This window comes from Cebus imitator, unplaced genomic scaffold (genome assembly GCF_001604975.1).
Source record: "Cebus imitator isolate Cc_AM_T3 unplaced genomic scaffold, Cebus_imitator-1.0 Scaffold8, whole genome shotgun sequence".
Taxonomy (NCBI): domain Eukaryota; kingdom Metazoa; phylum Chordata; class Mammalia; order Primates; family Cebidae; genus Cebus; species Cebus imitator.
The window spans coordinates 9,043,476-9,066,445 of NW_016107323.1; the positions used below are offsets into that span (position 1 = coordinate 9,043,476).

General features: G+C 38.5%; 1 protein-coding gene across 2 annotated transcripts in view; it reads right to left on the reverse strand.

Moving 5' to 3' along the window:
- Positions 1-1,031: 1,031 nt before the first annotated feature.
- Positions 1,032-22,970, reverse strand: part of NAA25 (N-alpha-acetyltransferase 25, NatB auxiliary subunit) — a 78,815-nt gene continuing 56,876 nt past the window's right edge. Inside the window, exons 15-23 of one of the 2 annotated variants that reach the window (XM_017542868.2) lie at positions 21,580-21,731; positions 20,949-21,074; positions 17,559-17,802; positions 17,015-17,138; positions 15,357-15,422; positions 13,506-13,603; positions 12,249-12,359; positions 7,499-7,645; positions 1,032-3,951 (exon numbers count right to left, since the gene is read on the reverse strand). In XM_017542868.2, the coding sequence (XP_017398357.1) occupies positions 3,829-3,951; positions 7,499-7,645; positions 12,249-12,359; positions 13,506-13,603; positions 15,357-15,422; positions 17,015-17,138; positions 17,559-17,802; positions 20,949-21,074; positions 21,580-21,731 (1,191 nt within the window). In that variant the 3' untranslated portion in view covers positions 1,032-3,828. The remainder of the gene's footprint in view (positions 3,952-7,498; positions 7,646-12,248; positions 12,360-13,505; positions 13,604-15,356; positions 15,423-17,014; positions 17,139-17,558; positions 17,803-20,948; positions 21,075-21,579; positions 21,732-22,970) is intronic. The other variant, XM_017542860.1, reaches the window with a different exon arrangement.

Here is a 22,970-nt window from a genome sequence, read left to right on the forward strand (position 1 = left end):
CAAATACAAAAATTAGCTGGGTGTGGTGGCATGCTGTAATCCCAGCTACTCGGGAGGCTGAGGCAGGAGAATCGCTTGAACCTGGGAGGTGGAGATTGCAGTGGGCCGAGATCCCATAACTAGCTACCGAGCAAGACTCCGTCTCCAAAAAAAAAAAAACACCACCTTGGGATGGAGTTATTCATAACTGAAGAAGCAGGCAAAAACTGACTCTATGGGGCTCATACAAAGAGACAATACCACAGAACAGAAAGTAAAATCGAGAAAAAAACAGTTCCTACTTCCACTGTATTGTTAATGGACCTGAGTAAGTTCTGAATCCCAGCTTGTGTGGGTTTGAGTACCCTTGGATAAATCATGTCATTAGCCTCCCTGAAATCCTCCAGTAACTTCACACTAAATCTAGAATAAAATCTCATTCCTTCCCCTGACTACAAAGTGCTGATGGATTTCATCCCGCTCTACTTTCTCTCAATCCTACCCCTTTGATTAAGTCCCAGCCACTTGAACATTTTCACTTCCTGGAACCAGCTCAGCAGTTTCCTGCCTTGGGGCATTTGCATGTATGTTCCTTTTTTTCCTAAGACTTCATCATTCAGATCAGAGGTCACCACTTGGGAGGTCCTCCTGTGACGCAGTCTGAAGTGACCCTTGAGACACAATCACATACTGTGATTACTTCATTAAGCAGGACTTAATTACAAACTATTTTTATTGCCTCTTCCCCACCTCAGAGCCACTAACTAGGATATAGGTTACTCATTTACTAACTAGGACATAGGGTCTCAGCAGAGCCTAAAGTGGAATCTGCTATATGCTAAGTAAGTGTTCAATACATATATTTTGAACAAGTATAGAAGGTACTAACTTTTGAGGCAAAAAGACTAGCTGACTTGGAATTAAAATTCTAAATTCTCAAATATTAAATATATGCTGGGGATATAGCACTAAATACACAGTTGAGATGAATTACACCATTTAGAAGGTTGTGGCTTCTAAGAATTTGAACAAAAAGGAACCAGGCAGAAATGCCAACTTAAAATGAAAATGTTTATATAAATTAACCCATCCAGTTTAAAGTAGATTTGCTATGCTTCACTTACTTAAGAAGGAAGAATATATACTTCCTATAATAAATCACATCATATAAGTAGGAAGTTTCAATAACAAGCCTGTAGATACATTGAAACCCCTTTTTATATTAAAAGTTAAAATGAAAGACAAATCCAGATTGAACATAGTGATTGCAAAATATAATGCAATTTTGAACAATTAAAATTATGAAAATATACAAAATTGATGGGCAACGCAACTAGGCATTTGTACATTTTCCATTATGTGGAGAACACTAAAAGTTTCTCTACCTTTTATCCACATCAGATAAATGATTTAAACCAAATGTTTGCTTTGGAGAGTCTTAACTTAGGTTCTCAGTAGTATAAAAAGCAATAATTTTTCAGTCTGTAAACAGTAGTCGTGTTTTTTCTCCTTTTTAAAATATCAATTTACCACACAAAAACAAAACAAAACAAAACAAAAACCCCATACAAATCAAAAACAGCAGCAGCAGCAGCAGTGGGTTATTTGGGAATTCTCTTCAAATACCAATGACATATGATTGCTGGGAGAGGGTGCTTTTAACTCACGTAAGAATATATATATATATATATATTTTTTTTTTAACTGTACACAATTTATAGTGCATGAGGGTTTTCAAAAGAACAGATTGATAAGAGATATTGGTCATTTCTGCATAATTTCATTCTTTTTACAATTATCTCAAAATGTGAAAGTTGGATCTAATTGAAATGCTACATTTAGTAGGAAACTCAGCAAATAACAAAGGAGGCATAACCTCAACATAACATTATTTGTCATTAAAACCAGTAGAGGTCCCAGATACCTTCAGGCAAGAGACTGGTTAGGAAGACCATTAGAGTCACGAACTGTCCCTGAGGACCAAGGCTAGCCCACTGCACATACATATGATCATGGTCAGTTGATAGACTTTATCAAAGAGCATTTCTACAGTACAGTACTTTTTTGGATATTCAAAGAGACATTTCAAGAACACATGCCATACACACGTACCCCACCCTCCCCAGCAGACACACACAAAGTTCCAACTTAAACAGGCCATAGTTTTATGAAAGAATATGTTGTCATTACATGAAATTCAGAATTAATCAGAATTTTCCATTCATCTTGTTCAAAACAGTTCTTCCTTTTGAGATGGGGTATATGACAGCTGTAGCTACTCATATCAAAAATAAATTTTTGAAATCACTTGATGGACAAGGATTTCCAACAAGTCTTATTTTTAACAGGTAATGTAATTGTTTAAAATTTCCTTGTAAGTTTAAGCACTCTATCAAATTATGAACCTAAGAAAGTAAAAATGAAGGGACAAAATGCAATTACTTTGCATACACAGATATTCCCAGCTCTCTTGGTTGCTTTTAAAAGAAAAAAGTATCACATTTCACTGGAGCAGTGCAGGTTGGAAAGGACCTTTAAGGTATTCAAGGCCAATGCTCCACTGGATGCTTCATTTCCTCATGAAATTCATTTCTTTGCTCTCATAGAATTACTAACTTGAACTATATTTAGGTAACAGATCAAAAACAGCAGCAGGGATTCAAACAGAAAAATATTATCAAAGAAACTGTATAAACTGTATGACATTTTCAAGAGCAATTTTTACCTCTATCAGACCAGCCTCTGAAGCTATTGCCTTGGGGACCTCCTGGCAAACAAAGTAAACACCATCCTGGTATAATTCTCCAAGTTTGAAGAAAGTATCCAAACCTCAAACCCACTCAATAACATGTCTTTTGCCAGCCTAAAACTTAATGCCTATGGTTAAATCCATAATATTACATTCCTTCCTTCCCAAACCCCCCACTTAAAAACATTAAGTATTAAATCTTAATTTTCAAGTCATATATATATATGACTCACAAAACCACTGAAATAAGTACCAGACTTGCCTGCATAAATTATGTACACCTCTCTTCTTTATAACAGTGATGCCCATCTTTCCCAAATGTATGAAAGACAGAAAAATAGTCCTCAGCGGGCTTAATAAGTGGTCTGTACTGCTTTCCTCTCTAAACAGTTGTAAATTAACAAAGCCTTCCTTGCCTCCCTACCTGAGATTTTAACTCTCACAGAAGCTAGGAAGGGGATGTCTTAACTATCAGACAAAAACTAAGCCAAAAAGTGAGCGCCTGTGGTCATCCAAGTGATGCCCTTCAATGGTGGGTATGCATGCCAGATCTCATCTGTGGCCCTTTGTGTACCTGCCTTGGGTTCTGTAGGTGCCAAGTAGCTGAGCAAACCTCAAAACAAACCTGCTGCTGTGGAAAGAGGGCCTGTTCCCAGGCATGGTCCCTCCACTTCTTGTGGCTCAAGGACCAGACCAAAAACTCTTACTGCTATTTATAATGGAAGGGCCATTGAGTTGCTACGAGGTTGGTGCTTTATGCTTAATTTCTATTGCTGTTTTTATAGACCCCCCCTGCTCCCCTGACAAGATGTGTCTGGTGATGGGAAGAAGAAAAGTAGGGTTCTCTCTTTGCTGCTGTATGCATATGAACATGTATAAAAAGTGGTCAAACCCAGATGAGGGTCCTGCTTCTGGTTTATATACAATAATTTAGTCAGTTGTATATATTTAACATCTAAAAAAATTCACAATCAAAGTCCTTCATGCATTTTATGAGGAAGTTCTGGATTAAAATCACGGTCAACCAGATGTTGCTTTTGCCTGGGAAGATGGTGTCATTTTCTGCTGCAGAGTCATCAGTGCCCATGGTTGATACTTTCTTAAATTTTTAGTTTCTTTGTGGTCTCAAGTCTTTTTTTCAGCAGCTCCCCCATTTCCAGAAGTGAATGCAGATAACTGCTCTGTACCTTCCCTTGCACAGTCTTTGAAAATTTTCTTTCTTCCTATAAAGGAGGAGACAAGAGTAATTAGTCTTGCCTAAAAACCATCCCCCCAGATTCTAGTTCTCAGATAAAAGTTAAAGTTGCCATTACCTTTGGTCTCAATGTAAGCTCCATTAGAACACGGGGTCATTTTCAATTGCATAAAATGCAAAGAAGGCTAACGCTCATCACAAATGGGTATTTTTTCATGGGATTCTTCATGGAAACCTTATTGTTTTAGTGTCATTACTCTTTCAAGCACCCTTTGTTGTAAGTTATATAAGGTAGAAAAACGGCCAGGCACAATGGCTCACACCTGTAATCACAGCACTTTAGGAGGCTGAGGCAGGTGGATCACTTGAGCCCAGGAGTTCAAGACCAGCCTGGCCAACATGGTGAAAGTTCATCTCTACTAAAATAACAAAAATTAGCTGGGCATAGTGGCACACACCTGTAATCCCAGCTACTTGGGAGGCTGAGGCAAGAGAATTGCTTGAACTTGAGAGGTGGAGGTTGTAGTGAGCTTAGATCATGCCACTACACACCAGCCTGCGTGACAGAGTGAGCCTGTCTCAAAAAAGAAAAAAAAGAGAAAAACTGAGATTTCTGATTACTACTTTTTAATCAATAAAAATAGAAAATTATGGGCCGGGTGCACTGGCTCACACCTGTAATCCTAGCACTTTGGGAGGCCAAGGCAGGTGGATCACCTGAGGTCTGGAGTTCAGGACCAGCCTGACCAACGTGGAGAAACCTCGTCTCTACTAAAAATACAAAACTAGCATGTAATCCCAGCTACTCAGGAGGCTGAGGCAGGAGAATCGCTTGAAGCCAGGAGTCGGAGGTTGCGGTGAGCCAAGATCCCGCCACTGCACTCCAGCCTGGGGAACAAGAGCTAAACTCCGCCTCAAAAGAAAAAAAAAATTATGACTAGTTTGGACATAAAATACCTACTATTTTGTTATAAGCTGTACAAAGTGGAAATTTTGAGATTTCTGATTGTTTTCATCAGAAGAAAGTAGAAATTTATTACTAATTTGTACATCATCATAGCTACTTTTAATTACAGCCTCAACTTTACTAACTCCATCATTTCCAGTTACAACATTAACAAGCCTGGCTCCATACTGACAAAGCCCCTGAGTTCAAGAGACCAAATATATATTCTTCAATATGAGTTATTATTTTCCGGCAAATGTTTGCTTTAGTAGAGCTTACAAAAAACAAAGGGGAATGAGTAAGTTCTCACAGAGAAAGAAGGTTGGCTGAAGACTGATTAGTTTTACATGAAGTTGAGTGCTGCAGAGCCCAGGAATATACTTTCTCACCCAACAATACTAGTACTTCAGATCTAATTTACCTTAGAAATATAAATATGCATAGAAACGTGGGCACAAATACGTTTCATTCAGTACCATATGTAAAAGCAAATATAAAGAAACAACCTAAAATGTCCAATGGCAGTGGTGCATTTGTATTCTGAATACTCTGCAGCTGTTTATTGAACAAGATTGATCCACAGGCATTAGCTTGAATAGATCTCTTGAAAATAAAATTGAATTTAAAATACTTTTTTTTTTTTTTTAAAGTAGAGGCACAGTCTCACTAAGCTGCCCAGGCTCATCTTGAACTCCTGAGCTCAAATAATCCCCCAGCCTTGGCCTCCCAAAGTGCTGGGATTATAGTCATGAGCCACTACACTGGCCAAATTTACCTTTTTTGAAGTACAAAATAATACAATAATACTGTATATATTCTCTATGAATATAAATATACACAAAAACGTCCTAACACACAACCAGTTTCACTAGGATACCCCATAGGAAGTAAGAAAGGGAATCAGGACTAGAGGTCATAGTCTAGAGGCCTTATTCACAATGTTTCAAGTTTAGAAAGAAAAGGAGGAAAGCAAGCAGAGGAGCCTAATGAAGAGATTTTTACCTTTAAAGGACAAGTAGCCAGCACTTTATGCATCAGGTATTTGGTGGCTGGTACTGCTCAGTAACTATATGAAATATGACTTTAACAAAAGTAGGCAATATAAGGCCCATTATTGCTTTGTTTAATCCTTTCTACAATCCTATGAAATAGACATTATTATCACTCCCATTTACAGATAAACAGACTGAAGCTTAGGAGAGGTTAAGTAACTTTCCCAAGGTCAAAAGACAAGAACAGAAGCTAGGGCTTGAAAAATCTAGACAGTATGGCCAAGTTAAGGATAACCTCTAGAACTCTGAAAACGAGAATTCTTGCTCATCATTTCAGGATGCAGACAAATCTTTTAACATAAACAACCACTAGACAGTCACAGCAGGGCTACTGTGCCTATCACCATCATAATCTAACAGTCCTTCCCATATACCATAAGCTCTAGCCCTACCATCTGTGTTAAACTACCCCACACAATTGACTTTCCTGTCCTTGTGCTTTTATCTGTACCTCTTTCTGCTTGGGATCCTTTTCATACATTTCTTCCTACCTCGTAAAAACCAATTAATCTCCCTCAAATGTCCCCACTCTTGATTAAAGAAAGCAGACATGTTCATATTGAACAAAGTGACTTTTTCACTCACTCCATTCAGTATGAACACATCTGCTTTTTAAAATCACTCTTTGGTCATGTGAACTGCTCTGAGTCCTTTCCCACAGTAAGCATCTTGTTCAAAGTCTAAAGTTTTTATACTTTACAAAAGAGGGGCTTACAATCTTTTAAGGCTGGTGTGCTAAGGAAAATTCTATTCATTCTCTTCCCTATGAAGCTCTGGAGCTATGATGATGGCTGCCCTCAGATTACTGGATAAATTCCATCGTCGGCAGTTTAGCTCAGACAAACTCCTGCAGAGAAGCATTTTCTTAAGATCAGTTTCATCACTGGAGCAACCAGCTAGAAACAGATGACTCCACCACTGTCCTTTTGGCCCCTACCAAAAATCCTAAACCTACTGCAGCCTGGTGAATTAACACTTACAAAAAAAAATTCTTAAGGGCAAAGGCTTTATAAGGATTTTGCTAACGACTAGAATTTGAAAAGACCTAAAATAGTATCAGAAGACATTTGATGATGGTAACTTTTGATTCCATACTTGGTTTCATTTCTTTTTGGGCTGGCTTGCTCCAGCCTAATTATTACTGACATAATTACTTCTGATGTCCAGCATTTCTCCTTTCTCACGTGATAACTGCTGGGGTGGCAAGGAAGACAACCAACTCAGCAGCAGGTAAATTCTATTCAAGAAGATTGTCCCTGGATCTCAAAATATGGCTGACTCTGTGATTCTCAAAATGCTGGTATTAGTTTTATAGTAAAAGAACAACCCCAAAAATGTATAGAAAGGAGGAGGTATGGGAAGAAATGAAGAGGGAGGAAAAACCTACCACCATCAACACAACAAGAAACTACTGCCAAGCACCTTCTAGTCACAAGTCTTATAAAAAGAAAATAATAAATTGAAGTTTAACTTGTCCGTGTGATAAAGATGAGAGAGAGAGAGAGAGAGAGAGTGTGTGTGTGTGTGTGTGTGTGTGTGTGTGTAGAAAACATTGCTGATTGTCTATAATCTCTTACCGGTGACAGAGAAGTGTCTTCTAAAATAAGTTCTTCAAGTTTAAGTGCAATTAGATGTGTTTCAAGCCCTTTAATATGATCCACAACATTGGAAATTAAAGTCTGAAGCCCAGTAACATAGTCTTGGAAACTGGTAAAAACAGGTGGCTGGGAAAAAGATTAAAAAAGAATTGAAACATTATTAAACATATTACCCATATGTATATCACATAAGCTACTGAAATATATGAGAGAATTTAAATAGTGGCATTACAAACCAGTGGTTTCAAGTAAATGAATGGCACTAAAATGACCAGCTAGACATTTGGAGATACAAAATAAATAACACAGTAATATTCAAATGTCAGACAGATTAAATACTTAAATAAAAAAAATTTATCAACACAGTGGAAAAAAATTAGGTAACAACTTCTGTAATCATGACACTGACAGTTGAAAAAGCCTTTCTAAACGTCACACTAAGCTAGAAACCATTAAAGAGATCATCCTTGTTTTTAAAAATATTACTACATTGGCCAAAAAAAAAAAAATCACTCAAAAGACAAATGACAAAAGACAAATTAGATATATCTATATTTACTGACACGAAAAGATATCCAAGATACCCTGTTATATGAAAACAAAAAAGCAAGTTATAGAACCTTCTATATAGCAGATTTGTTTACCATGAAAATCATTGCGGTAGTTATTACTGAAATTATATAAAAATTTACGCAGTAGGTATATGGATGATCTTCACTTTATTCACACCTTTATGGGTTACTCTGATAATCAGAAAAACCATTCTCATTTTTAGAAACCAGAAAAAAACACTACAAAAGGCAATTTGCAAAAAGCTATTTGACATGTTCTAGAGTTGTAAGCTTTCATCAGGAGAGCAACAAAGCCAGTCTGACGTATGCTTTCAAACTTTGTCTTCTTTTTTTTTTTTTTCCCCCTTTTTGTTGAGAACGAGATCTTGCTATGTTGCCCAGTCTGGTATTGAACTCCTGCGCTCAAGCCACCCTCTCTGCCTTTGCCTCTTTAAGTCCTGTGATTACAAGCATGAGCCGCCAGTGTCCAGCCTCAAACTTTGTACTCTTGATCAGTTAAATTATCTTTGTTTCTGGTCTTGTTTGTTAAATTCTCTTGACTAGAGCGAAGGAAAGAAGCAACCTCATTCATATCTAAGAACCCTTTGTTTTTGAATGAACAGTAACACTCAGTAGAGCATCCAATCTAAAGAACAATTCAATAAAATTGAAAGTCAATTTACAACTGAAACATCAACTTTCTTTCTTTTCTTTTTTTTTTTTTTTTGACAGGGTCTTGCTTTGTTGTCCAGCCTTGAGTGCAGTGGTGCAATCACAGCTCATAGCAGCCTCGATTTCCCAGGCTCTAGTGATCTTCCTGCCTCAGCCTCCTAAGTGGCTGAGACTGACTACAGGCATGTGCCACCATGACCAGCTAATTTCTAAAATTTTTTTTGTTTAGACAGAATCTCATTATGTTGCCTAGGCTGGTGTCAAACTCCTAGGCTCAAGCAATCTCCCTGTCTTGGCCTCCCAAAGTGCTGGGATTATGGACATGGCCCACAGCACCCAGCCAACATTTTCAATTGATAATGATTATTATAATGCTATATAGTGAACAAAAATCCCCCACTGATAACAGCATAAATTCAAACGTTAATAAAAGAGCACATCATGAGCTGTAATAAGCACTAAATTATTTTCCTGTGAAATGGAAAAAAATGTTACTGTTTTTCACATTCAAAAATTAAATCCATAAAGATGGGGGGAACCCTAAAACTGAATACAAATGGAAAAAAATTTATATCATATTAGTAAAAGTAATCTCAGTTTTTAATTCCAGTGATTTCACAGAGTATCTTAACTGTCGATAGTCAGTGGAACATATTCTAAGGACAAAAATAACTGCAAAACATTTAAACTTTAATGAGTTTGTTATTGGAACTAGTAGTGGAACTGATGTATGATTTCCCAAAACTATTTAGTATTTATTGTGAAACAACAAATGAATAAATATGTTGAGGTATTTGGATCAGGGTTCTCACTCTCTGATGCTGGCTTGAAACTGAAGGTATCGCTAAAAATTAAATATGTAGGCCAGGTGTGGTGGCTCACACCTGTAATCCCAGCACTCTGAGAGGCCGACGCAGGTGGATCACCTGAGGTCAGAGTTTGAGACCAGCCTGGGCAACATAGCAAAACCCTGTCTCTACTAAAAATACAAAAAGTAGTTGGGAGAGTGGCACCTGCCTGCAATCCCAGCTACTCAGGAGGCTGAGGCAGGAGAATCGCTTGAACCTGCAAAGTGAAGGTTGCAGTGATTACGCATTGCACTCCAGCCTGGGTGAGAGAGCAAGATTCCATCAGAGAGAGAGAGAGAGAGAGAGAGAGAGAGAGAGAGAGAGAGAGAGAGAGAGAGAGAGAGAGAGTGTGTGTGTGTGTGTGTGTGTGCGCGCGTGCACGCACGCACATAAAAACAGTGCTTAGGTCTTATCACAGAAATCAACTAGAAGCAATGAAACCCCAATAGCAATGAGCACACTAACACCTAGATCTTGGTTTTGAAATTCATTCCCCATAAAGGAATCAGGGCTCTTGGGAAAATGTCTGATTTCAGTTCAGTAGGAAAATACCAAGTATGTGGAGTCTTTATGCTATTCCAGAAAGGGCCCCCAAACTGACGAGAACATGTTAAAGGACAGAAACCAGCTTAAAGGAGCTAGCCAAATTTGGAACAATTTGAGCAGCCAAATGAAAATGATGATAATGCATTATAATAAAGTGAATTTTTTTTTAAAAAAGAGAGTCCATGGTGATACTCAAATAGTGATATTTTAAAAAATATATACACACATTCAAATATATATGAATGGGGTGGGACATCTCTATTTTATAGAATAATAGCAGCTGATAAATAATGGGAGAATTTTTAAAAATCACCATTTGGGATACATCAATGTAATAACTGATTCAGGTGTTGAACTAACAACGGATGCTAAAACCAGTGGGTGAAGGGCCATTGGGAAATAGGATAGTCACAGACACAAAGCATTATCCCACAGCTTACTTACTAATTACAGAGGGAAAAAGGCATCTTTATAATGAAAAAATCTGGTAGATACATCCTTAATCATATGATGAAATGTGAAATCACTAATAATGGGACACAACAACATTAATCTCACTAGTGCCCCATTATTGGTGATTTTAGATTTCATTATTTGATTAATGGGACACAACATTAGTGACTCCTGATTTAACTCACTAAAAAGAACACCATGTCTATATTTAACCTCAATATAAGCAATTAGTTTACATTTAGCAATTAGCTAAACCCAGACTGTGGGACATTCTACCAAAAACCTAGATAGTGTCTTCAACAATAAAAACAAAACAAAAGGTTAAGGAAGCGTTCAAGATTAAAGAAGGGTAAAGAGACATGACAAATAAAGGTCATGTCAGATCCCTAACAGCATTCTAGTATTTTGAAAAAGGATATAAAAGACATAACTGGAATAAGTGGAAAACTTTGAATATGGACTTTCTGAGACGGAGTCTTACTCCAGTCCAGGCTGGAGTTCGGTGGCGCAATCTCAGCTCACTGCTACCTCTGCCTCCAGGGTTGAAGCCATTCTAGTGCCTCAGCCTCCCAAGTACTTGGGATTACAGGTGCTCACCACCACAACCAGCTAATTTTTGTATTTTTAGTAGAGATGAGGTTTCACCATGTTGGTCAAGCCGATCCCGAACTCCTGACCTCAAGTGATCTGCCCCACTAGGCCTGCCAAAGTGCTGGGATTACAGGTGCGAGCCACCCTACCCAGCCTGAATATAGACTTTATTAGATAATATTATTGTATCAATACTAAATTTTGTGAGTTTGAAATTTTCTTGAGTATTATGGTTTTGCAGATACCTGCCCTTGTTCTATCCTGATGTGTTACGTGTCACAAGTCTGTATTTTGCTTTTGTATGGTTCAACAAATAAGAGAGAAAGATCAATCAAATGTGATAGTCAACAATTGATAATCCAGGTAAATATCTTTACAGGTGTCATATTCATCTTTCAACTTTTCTGTAGGTGTGTAATTTAATTTTTTTAAAGTTATGGTAGAAAAACAATACATATGCAGGGGTGTCGAATCTTTTGGCTTCCCTGGGCCAGGTTGGAAGAATTGTCTTGAGCCACACATAAAATACACTAATGTTGGCCAGGCGCAGTGGCTCACACCTGTAATTCCAGCATTTTGGGAGGCCAAGGTGGGCAGATCACCTGAGTTCAGGAGTTTGAGATCACCTGGCCAACATGGTGAAACCCCATCTCTACTAAAAATACAAAAATTAGCCAGCCATGATGGTGGGCGCCTGTAATCCCAGCTGCTCAAGAGGCTGAGGGAGGAGAATCGCTTGAACCCAGGAGGTGGAAGTTGAAGTGAGCCAAGATTGCGCCATAACATGCACTCCAGCCTGGGCGACAGAGTGAGATTCCATCTAAAAAAAAAAAAAAAAAAAAACCCCACTAACAATAGCTGATGAGCTTTAAAAAAATCTCATTTATTAAGAAAGTTTACAGATTTTTACAGATTTGCTTGGGCCTCATTCAAAGCCATCCTGGACTGCAGGTTGGATAAGCTTCTCATACAGGATCCTAAGGACTCAACATGGAGGAAAACTGTGAAAAGAAAAAGTAGCTTGTGGTCAGACTGTTACTTGTATATCACTTGAGTTACTGTTATTACCATGATGATGCTGGTTTCTTTTTTCTTCTTTTTCTTTTTCTGTAAATTTAGTTTGTATGGTCGCAGGACACTCTCACAGTAACTGGAGACCCAAAGGATAATAGAAATAGTCTGAAAGGAAAAATTGCAAATTCACCAATAAGGATTACATTAAAGATACCTATCAGGCAATTAGAGGCAATGGATTCAACAAATTCTAACGCAGTTATTCTATGCAAATCCTTTCAAGTTCTCAGGTGAATCTTCACTCTACTTTCAACAATCACTCTACTGATCCAGGCCTTAATCAGCCCCTGCTCAGAATACTACAATGGCCTAACTCTTCATCCTTCCTACTGGCTCTCCCAGCTCTAAATCCAAACTCCACTTCACTCCAATATTCTGTCACTTCCCTGGAGAAGTGGGGATTGATTAACATCCTTGTCACTCAGGGAAGAGTCCAAATTCCTAGGCATGGGATCCAAAGGTTCTTCACATTATACCCCTCCCATCTCTCCTGGCAGGTTAAGATACCACCTCACCTGCAAACCTTAACTTATGTATGTATGGAGAAATCTACCCAGTTGATCAGCACATATCCTGCACTGTATTAAATTAGCTGTTTGTTTTCTCCTATACTACAATGTGTGCATGTACATATATGTACACTATTACTCATTCGTTTAATAAAAATCTCTAAGGCATTAACAATTTGCAAGTCACCAGAACAGTGTACACTCCGCACACAGAGTAGTAAGGGGAGAAAACAAATATGTGACAGAAATAAAAGATAATAGATTATGAGTGTTTGCAATCCTCCTCTCTGGCAAAAAAAAGAGGGGGGGTTTTCCTGTATCAGTCCCTGGACACTGTCATAATACATAATATCTCAGAAATTAATAAATGACAACAAATAAAAGAAGCTGGAGGAATTAAACTACATAATAAAGTGAGTCAGAAAGGAGAATGAAAACAGCTACATTTGGGGTGAATCTGGGGAAGCTTAGAACTGAGTAAAGCAAATTTCAAGAAGTTTTACCTAAGTATTATGAATGAAATCATCTTAGGATTCTTGGAAGGAAATGGTTTAGAAAATTATTTAAATTAACATTTTATATGCCTCTCCCTTCACATCTCTCCAAGCTTTTCAATTAACAAAAACAAAGATAGGGGGTTAAGTTGCAGGTATAAGGTGCCTATTACCTGTTGACTGTTAAAAAATGAATCCTGTAGAACATTAAAAACAACAATGTCTTTTAGGAAGGAACAAACACCTACCTCAACAAAGAAGACTAGATTTTCTAAAAGAGTAGAATGTGTTTTCAAATTACCATCTTTAACTTCTAAGAGGTCACCTTTACATTTACTGAAGACATCTGAAAACAAAAATATTTTAGTTTTATTCAGCTTTTGTTTCAATGCTATTTTAAGGTATACAATACAAAATCAAATAAAGAATAAACAAAAACTTAATCTAGAAAGCTATTTTTTTTCCATTTTCCATAATGAACCAAACTCTAAAGGACAGACTATCCATTCTAAGTTCTTTAAAAAGACAGCTGGGCATGGTGGCTCACACCTGTAATCCCGGGACTTTAGGTGGATCATGAGGTCCGAAGTTCAAGACCAGCCTGGCCAAGTTGGTGAAACCCTGTCTCTACTAAAAACACAAAACTTAGCAGGGCACAGTGGCAGGCACCTATAATCCTAGCTACTTGAGAGGCTGAGGCAGGAGAATTGCTTGAACCTGGGCAGCAGAGGTTGTAGTAAGCGAAGATCGCGCCACTGTACTCCAGCCTGGGTGATAGAGTGAGACTCCATCTCAAGAAATAAAATAAACATAAATAAATAAAAAGCCATGCTGACTATTGCTCTATGTCTTCAAAAGATAAAAAGTATCCTTATAAATTATATATTCTAGGGTTGATAACACCAGTGAAGCCTTTTCAGACAGGCCAAGAGCACAATAAGACAAGACTCTACGTGAATGATTCAGAAGGACTTGTACCATTATGGACTGAAAGACCAAAAAGGTACACTGTAAAAATCCATCTTCATAACAGATAATACATTTTATTCTCATAAACTTAATCATTAAATTTTCAGACAGTCTTCATCTGGGCAATAAATATAAGACCAAGCCAGGCTCAGTGGCAAACGCCTGTAGTCCCAGCTACTCAGGAGGGTAAGGCAGGAGGATTGCTTGAGCCAAGGAGTTACCCGAGTTCACCCTGGGCAACATAATAAGACCTCATCTCTTAAAAAAAAAATCATTTAGGGTCCTAAAAAGACTCTTATAGATATAAGATACTTATATGTAAGTCGGGTGCAGTGGCTTACGCCTATAATCCCAGCACTTTGGGAGGCCGAGGTGGGCAAATCACAAGGTCAAGAGATCAAGATCATCCTGGCCAACATGGTGAAACCCTGTCTCTACTAAAAATACAAAAATTAGCTGGGTGTGGGGGTGCAAGCCTGCAGTCCCAGCTACTTGGGAGGCTGAGGCAAGAGAATTGCTTGAATCTGGGAGGTGGAGGTTGCAGTGAGCCGAGATGGGGCCAGTGCCACTGCACTCCACCCTGGGTGACAGAGTGAGACTGCGTCTCGAAATAAATAAATAAATACATACATACAAACATACATATACGTGACCTTTAACAATTCTATTCCTAGGAATTTAATCCCAAGGAAGTACTCAAATAATACCCTAACAATTTGTCCCAAGATATTCATTTTAGCATTGTTAGAAGAAATAACTCATATACGTAATATGTCACCAATTGGGGAGTACATAAACTCAGGATATTAATATAATACTATAGAATATGATGCAGTCTTGAATAAATGGGATATATATAACTGACATGGAAAGGTATCCAAATAACAAAAAAAATTAAAGTCAAAAAAGCATGTATTACACCATTTTCTATGTTTAAAAATTACTTTTTATCTGTATTTTCATACACACACATATACGTGTTTACGTGGCATCTAGCAGTATTTACTCCAAAGTGTTAACACTACTTACTTATCTCTGGATGACTGGGCTTGGGAAAGGGGGAAAAGAACTTCCGAGCTATTACCATACAACCAGAAACAAATACAGAAATCTACAATAGGAAAACTTACCTTTTAACTGTTCTAGTAAAGACTTAAGACTATTTTCTATTCGTTCCTGGATCTCCATTGTATCCTCTAAAATTGAAAAATAAAAAATGAAAAACTTTCAATTCCATTTTTAGTAAGATAAAGAAGCAAAATAAATACCTGCAAGAAGTTCATGGGCAAGGACACTTTTTTTTTCTCTAAAGACCCCTATGCACCTAAATTTCATTATTTTGAGACAAAAAGAAAAAGATAATGAAAGGAAAAGGAAGAAGAAAAGGAAAGGCATTAATTACCTCTCTGCCAAAGGTTATTACCTAAAATCCTTTAAGAGGGCTTGAAATCTATGTGCTTCAAACACTCTTAAATTGTAAGATCTACTAACCTTACGATTTTTTTTTTTTTTTTAAAAAAAAAAAAAAAAAAAAAAAAAAAAAGGGTGGTGAAGTTGGGGTCTTTTTCCGTGGTTTGGATTTTTTTAAAAATTTTTTTTTTTAAAAATTTTTGTTCTTTTTTTTTTTTTTTTTTTTTTTGAGACAAAGTCTCACTCTGTCACCCAAGCTGGCATGCTATCTTGGCTCACTGCAACCTACACCTCCCAGGTTCAAGCAATTCTCCTGCCTTAGCACCACCCCCCCCTCCCCGAGTAGCTGGAATTACAGGTGCTCGCCACCACAGCCAGCTAATTTTTGTATTTTTAGTAAACACAGGGTTTCCCCATGTTGGCCAGGCTGGTCTCAAACTCCTGACCCCAGGTGATCTGCCCACCTCGACCTCCCAAAGTGCTGGGATTAAGGTGTAAATCACTGTGCCTGGCCTAGTGCTTCATTTTTAAAATCCAACAGCCTTTCAACAAATTAAGAATTTCAAGGCCGGGCGCGGTGGCTGAAGCCTGTAATCCCAGCACTTTGGGAGGCGGAGGCGGGTGGATCACGAGGTCAAGAGATTGAGACCATCCTGGTCAACAAGGTGAAAACTTGTCTCTACTAAAAATACAAAAATTAGCTGGGCATGATGGTGCATGCCTGTAGTCCCAGCTACTCGGGAGGCTGAGGCCAGAGAATTGCTTGAACCCAGGAGGCGGAGGTTGCGGTGAGCCGAGATCGCGCCATTGCACTCCAACCTGGGCAACAACAGCAAAACTCCGTCTCAAAAAAAAAAAAAAAATTCAACTTTCTAAACCTAAAAAGTGATTTTAAATATGGAATGGACTTAAGCTTCTAAAACATTACTTTGTAACCTATGACTGTACCCTCTTGTATACTAAACCAGAAATTTCCAGAACAGCTTCCATGCACTCTAAAATTTTCCAAATATGGACGGGTACAGTGGCTCACACCTTTAATCCCAACACTTTGGGTGGATCCTGAGGTTAGGAGTTAAAGATCAGCCTGGCCAAGATGGTGAAACCCGATCTCTACTAAAAATACGGAAAATCAGCCAGGCGTGGTGGTAGGCGCCTATAATCCGAGCTACTGGGGAGGCTGAAGCACAGATCGGCTTAGACCCAGGAAGCGGAGGTTGCAATGAGCTGAGACGGCGCCACTGCACTCCAGCCTGGGCGACAGAGCAAGACTCCATCTCAATTTAAAAAAAAATCCAAATGTGAGGTTACAGACATTTTATTACATGTACTATGTTTTCTATTACAAAGACTCTATAAACACACAGTGTACACTTACCTAAACCACTGGTATCCAGCTCATAAATATCATTGACAAGATAAAAAGAGCTTATCTGGCACTGAGAACAGCCAGAATTAAAGAATCCACCCATTCTGGTAGGCACAGGACCCAGGAAAGGATACTGGAAAAAAGGGGAAAAAATAATGCCCTTTTAAATCCATTTAATTCATACAAAATAAGAAAAACAGGTAACTAGTGGATAAAAACCTGTCTCAGTGATTCAGCTAAAGCCACTAATCAGCAAACTAATAACTGAATCATTATGGTAAAAACAGAAAATCTATATTAATTTGTTGCTGGCTATTAAAAACTTACCATCACAAAAAAAGAGTTATTTTGCTTTCTCCCTCACTATCTAGGATGGATACTGAGGAAGCCTCTACAATTCCCTCTGAGTCTAAAATATTCCTCTTTCTCCTACAGAAGCCATAAACTGGGACAAAACACAATTCCTTACTACTCACCCACCCCAAACTCCTATTTATAAAACAGTCATAAATATAATATTGCAACTGTGATAGCAAATACGTATTGATAGTACCTGAATATCCTTCTCAATAAATCGCTTTCCTGTCTCCAGGGCTGCCTCCAGCTGCTGAAGGAGCAAACGAAGAATATCAATCCGGGAGGATACCCCATTCTCGGCAGTCTTCTCTGAGTTCTTTGGCTCCACAGGGTGGTTGAGACTTGTAAGTCCACTGATCAGCCTCAATGTTAAGGATCGGATTCTTAACCACAAGGTCTCCTCCTCTAAGGAAAGTTTCTTATGTTCTTCAGAAACATCCCTTAAACAGAAACATCCCCAAATTATCTAAGTTACTCAATCTGTTGCTTTCAAATCTTTTAAAGTTAACTTTCGTCAGTTAAGGTATCTTTGAATGGTTCCAGATTTCATTTACTAGCTGAAAGACCTAAGACAAGCCAAAATCTTCTCAAACCCCATTTCACTATCAACAAGATGGGAATAACAACCTATTTAACAGGTCATTTTCCCTGTAAGTTAGACTTTGTTCTCTGATTATAAAAATAATACTTGAAGACAGTTGTGGTGGCTCACACCTGTAATCCCAGCACTTTGGGAAGCTGAGGTGAGGGACTGCTTGAGGCCAGGAATTGGAGACCAGACTAGCAAACATACCAAGACTCAGTCTCTAGAAAAAAAATACAAAAATTAGCTAGACATGGTGGCACACACCTGTAGTCCCAGCTACTAGGGAGGCTGAGATTGGAGGACTGCTTGAGCCCAGGAGTTCAAGGCCACGGTGAGATATGATCATGCCATTATACTCCAACCTGCGTAAGATCCTGTCTCTAATAATAATAATAATACATGATATAAAAATTTCAAATGATAGAAAAAAAGTAAAAAGTAGAAAGAAAAGGTGTCCTGATAAACCAATAGCCACAGTATTATCAAGTTTGGTATAGATCTTTTTAGACTTTTGTAATGCAGATGTATAAAAATCTAACTAAAAATAGGGGCTGGGTGCAGTAGCTCACGCCTGTAATCCCAGCACTTTGGGAGGCCCAGGTGGGCAGATCAGCTGAGGTCAGGAGTTTGAGACCAGCCTGACCAACACGGCAAAATCCCATCTCTACTAAAAATACAAAAATCAGCCAGGTGTGGTGGCAGGCACCTGTAATCCCAGCTACTCGGGAGGCTGAGGCAGGAGAACTGCTTGAACCCAGGAGGTAGAGGTTGCAGTGAACCAAGATCACACCACTGCACTCCAGCCTGGGCAACAGAGAAAGACTCCATCTCAAAAAAAAGTAACTAAAAATATTATTCATACAACTTAAAAATTTTAAACAAATTGGTTACAGTATGCAACAGAGGCTCTAGCCCCTCAAAAAAGTAACTAAAAATATTTATACAACTTAACAATTTTAAACAAATTGGTTACAGTATTTATATTATTTTGCAAACTTCATCTTTTAATGACAGTGTGTGCAAAAAAGAGTTAACACAGCAGGCCTGCAGCTATTATCGTTAGAAGGGCCTGCTTACAAGGTTGGCCCTTGGCTGATGTCTGGGAACTTTGCACTCCAGCTGTTCCCTAAATGCTAAGAGTGGTTCACTGTGCCTAGACTGTTTCTACAAACCATGTTATTTATCGTGAATGCCTGCTTTCTTTCCACTCATGATGGACAGAGTGCACCTACATAACTAACAATGAAACCTAAACACCAAGTCACTAATGGGCTTCCCTGGGCAGAAACATTCCACCTTATGTTACTGCAATTTTTCCTGCTGGAGAAAGGAGCATGCTCAGTGTTTCCCCTCAGAGGAGGGAGAAAGCACTGGAAGTCTGAGTTCTCCAGACTCTGCCTGTGCCTTTTTTCCCTTCTGGATTCTGTCATGTGCCCTTTCACTATAACGTACCTTAGCCGTTGAGTGCAACTATATGCTCAGCCCTGTGAGTCTTTCTGGGACTCAAAAATCCTAATCACTGAATGAGGCCGTGGCAACCCATAAATCACAGAATTTTCAAAACTACTTCATATATACATCTTAGAATTTTTCTGCATTAATTTCCTTAGGTTCTACCTTCCTAGAAACAGATCTGCTGAATTAAATAGAGTGTGGCATTTTAAATCTTGATACGTATCACTAAAATACCCCACAGGAAGGTTGTATAAAATTTATTCCTGTGTAAATGCATAGTAGGTATTTTCCACACAGCCTTGCTTAACCACAAGTATTCATCTTTTTTGCTAGAAACAATCTTTATTGCTATACAGTTTGTTTCTTTGAAGTTCTTGTTAAGCCCTTTGCTCAGTTTCTTATTTGCTTACTGATTTATTAAGAGTTCTCTCTATATATGAAGGATATTTACATAAAGAAATTTACTATAAATCTTTAGAACTTAACAAATTTATCATTTCTATTTACAGAAGTTATATCCTTTATGGTTCCAGATTTGATATAATGCTAAGAAAGGCTTTCCTCACCTATTTAAAACTATTTTCTATTATTTTCTTCTAGCATTTCTAAGGAATCTAGAATTTAGTATTTAATCTGTCTGGCATCTTCATATATGCTGTGAAGTAGATCTAACTTTTAGATTAACCAGCAGTCCCAGCATAGGAGTGAGTTATACTTGCTTCATTTGGCTTGCCTATATTTTCTGATTCCTACAACAAACACATTATGTTATTTCATATTTGCTAATTTTGTATTTTTAATAGAGGCGGGGTTTCACCATGTTGGCTAGGATTGTCTCAATCTCTTGACCCCGTGATCCGCCCACCTCGGCCTCCCAAAGTGCTAGAATTACAGGGGTGAGCCACGGCACCCAGCCTTTTTTTTTTTTTTTTTTTTTTTTTTTTTTTTGAGATGAAGTTTTGCTCTTGTTGCCCAGGCTGAAGTGCAATGGTGTAATCTCGGCTCACTGCAACCTCCGCCTCCTAGATTCAAGCAGTTCTCCTGCCTCAGCCTCCCGAGTAGCTGGGGTTACAGGCAAATGCTGCCACGCCCAGCTAATTTTTATAATTTTTTTTTTTGAGATGAAGTTTAGCTCTTGTTGCCCAGGCTGGAGTGCAATGGCGCGATCTCAGCTCACCGCAACCTCCGCCTCCTGGGTTCAGGCAATTCTCCTGCCTCAGCCTCCTGAGTAGCTGGGATTACAGGCACGCGCCACCATGCCCAGCTGATTTTTTGTATTTTTAGTAAAGACAGGGTTTCACCATGTTGGCCAGGCTGGTCTCAAACTCTGGACCTCAAGTGATCTGCCCACCTTGGCCTCCCAAAGTGCTGGGATTATAGGTGTGAGCCTCCATGCCCGTCCCATCCTAATTCTTTAAAAATAAATGGCTTTACCCAGGAGTTCGAGGCTGCAGTGAGCTATGATCTCGGTCTCTTTAAAAGACCTTGTCTCTCAAAAAAAAAAAAAAAAATGTTAAAATTGCTTGGGGTTTAAATTCTAATTACCTGTCTTTTGGATCCCAGCTGAAAAAAACATTTAAGTCTCTGTTGTCTCGCAAATCTTCCCATGGAATGTCATCTTCTTCTGGCCTAAGGTTCATTGACTTTATACTTTCTGCTAAGCTGGTTGAGCTGTGATAAAGAAAAATGCATGTATTATTTTAATAGTAAAATAACCAGAAAATATTAACTAGGACTTCCTGTTTTACTAGACAGGAAGGGAAAGAGGAAGGAAGGATTTACCATAAAGGGCTCATATAATGTGAAATAGAACCAAGCACAGATCAAGCTGGCTTGTTACACGGCAAGAAAAAGGTTCTGGAAGCCCATAGAAAACAAAGGGGATCAGAATTCCTGAAGTCCCTTGATTGTAGGGAGGAAGGAACCTTTGTAAGTACAGTATGGACCAGGGGTTGATGACCATGACCTAACTGGCTTTTGTAATGGTCCTAAGATGTTGCTGGCAGTACTCTATCATTCCCCATGACATATATCAGGTTCTGTTTCCCCACTTTCTCTTTCCTTTTTTCCCCCCTATTTTACCTTAAGGGTGCTAATAACACCCATGAGCCCATTAACGGCTCTTAGCAACTGATCTGATCCCTTAGTTCCTTTATAGCTCTTACGCAATACTTACATATTTGCTTCAAGTAGAAGGTCTAACAGCATCCGTTCAGTACGGACTTGTGCAAAATGAAGAGAATTATTCAGCCTGTTCCTAAAAGCGATAAACTCTGGGATCTTCTCAAATGCACCATATTTGTAAGCTTGAATAATATATTCTGAGGTCTGAGAAGGAAAAACACACCTTGGTATAAATAGTTCACAAGTCAGGCAATGTAAGTAAACCTTGCCAGCCAAAACAAAATGCTCAAACTAAAATTAAGTTTTAAATCTAATCTTTAAAGGTCTTGGTCACCAAGTAGAATATTAGCTTTTTAAAATGTTATTTTTCTTCCTTCTTATATTTTAGACAAATGTCTCCTTTACTAATATTACTAATTGTAATAACCAGCCTCTGCCACCAGTACATAAGCCTTCTCTTGGCAGTCATGTCTTTCAAGTCAATAAGAACTGAGGGTTTTTTTTTTTTGCCACATCAGTCAAAAATTTGGTTAGTGCCATTCTGGAAGGGATATTACTCCATGTTTTTCTGCATCTAAGATAAGCTGTGTTTCAAACAAAGGTTCCAAAAGCACCAGAATAATAGAACAACCTGCCCCCCACCCCGAATAAAAACCACTCTCCTTCAGAAAAACACAGGCTGCTCCTTGGTTTTGTTTATTTTTGAATACTGTATCAGAAACATAGGGCATATGAGTATTACATCAGGATAGAAGACACCAAACAAAAGACCTATAAAAATTCACATTATAATCTATTCTGAGGACAAAGACTTCAAGAATCAAGTTTCTTGTCCATCTGCATAGACTTCTGCTGGAAATTTCCTTAAACAAGTACGTGAAGGGATCACTCACCACATGTTGCTTTAATTGTAGCTTAATACATATACAGAGATCAAACATTACAGAACAGAGGCAAGATAAAGAATTCTAAACAGAAATTCTGGCACAATAGAGTCTCAGGGAAGAACATTTCATGGGTGTGGGTCTATGCCATCAGGACCAGAAGCCAGGAGATCACCCCTTTGGGCCAAAGAAAGTATTATGCTCAAAGCTGATGTCTGCCCCCAAAAAAGATCCTTTCTAGAAAAGCCAGTCTTTTTTACATAGCCTCAGTTAATCAGCTCTGCCCCCATCTCCATTACGTCTGAATAATTTGCCCAGTAGGAAAATAGGCCAGTAGTCAACAACATACCCTCTGATATACAGCCTTGCAGGGTTCATTTCAGGCCGCGGGATTGCGCCACGGGCGCTAATTCAACTGCATTCGATGCGGCTTTTAAACCCCCATGGGACACCTCGGCGAGCTGTTTGCCTGCAGTATCTGGAGAAATTAGAGACGGACGGACACAAGAAAATTAAAAAGATTACTTGTGATCCTGCAGGTTTCAAGAAGGACTACCTG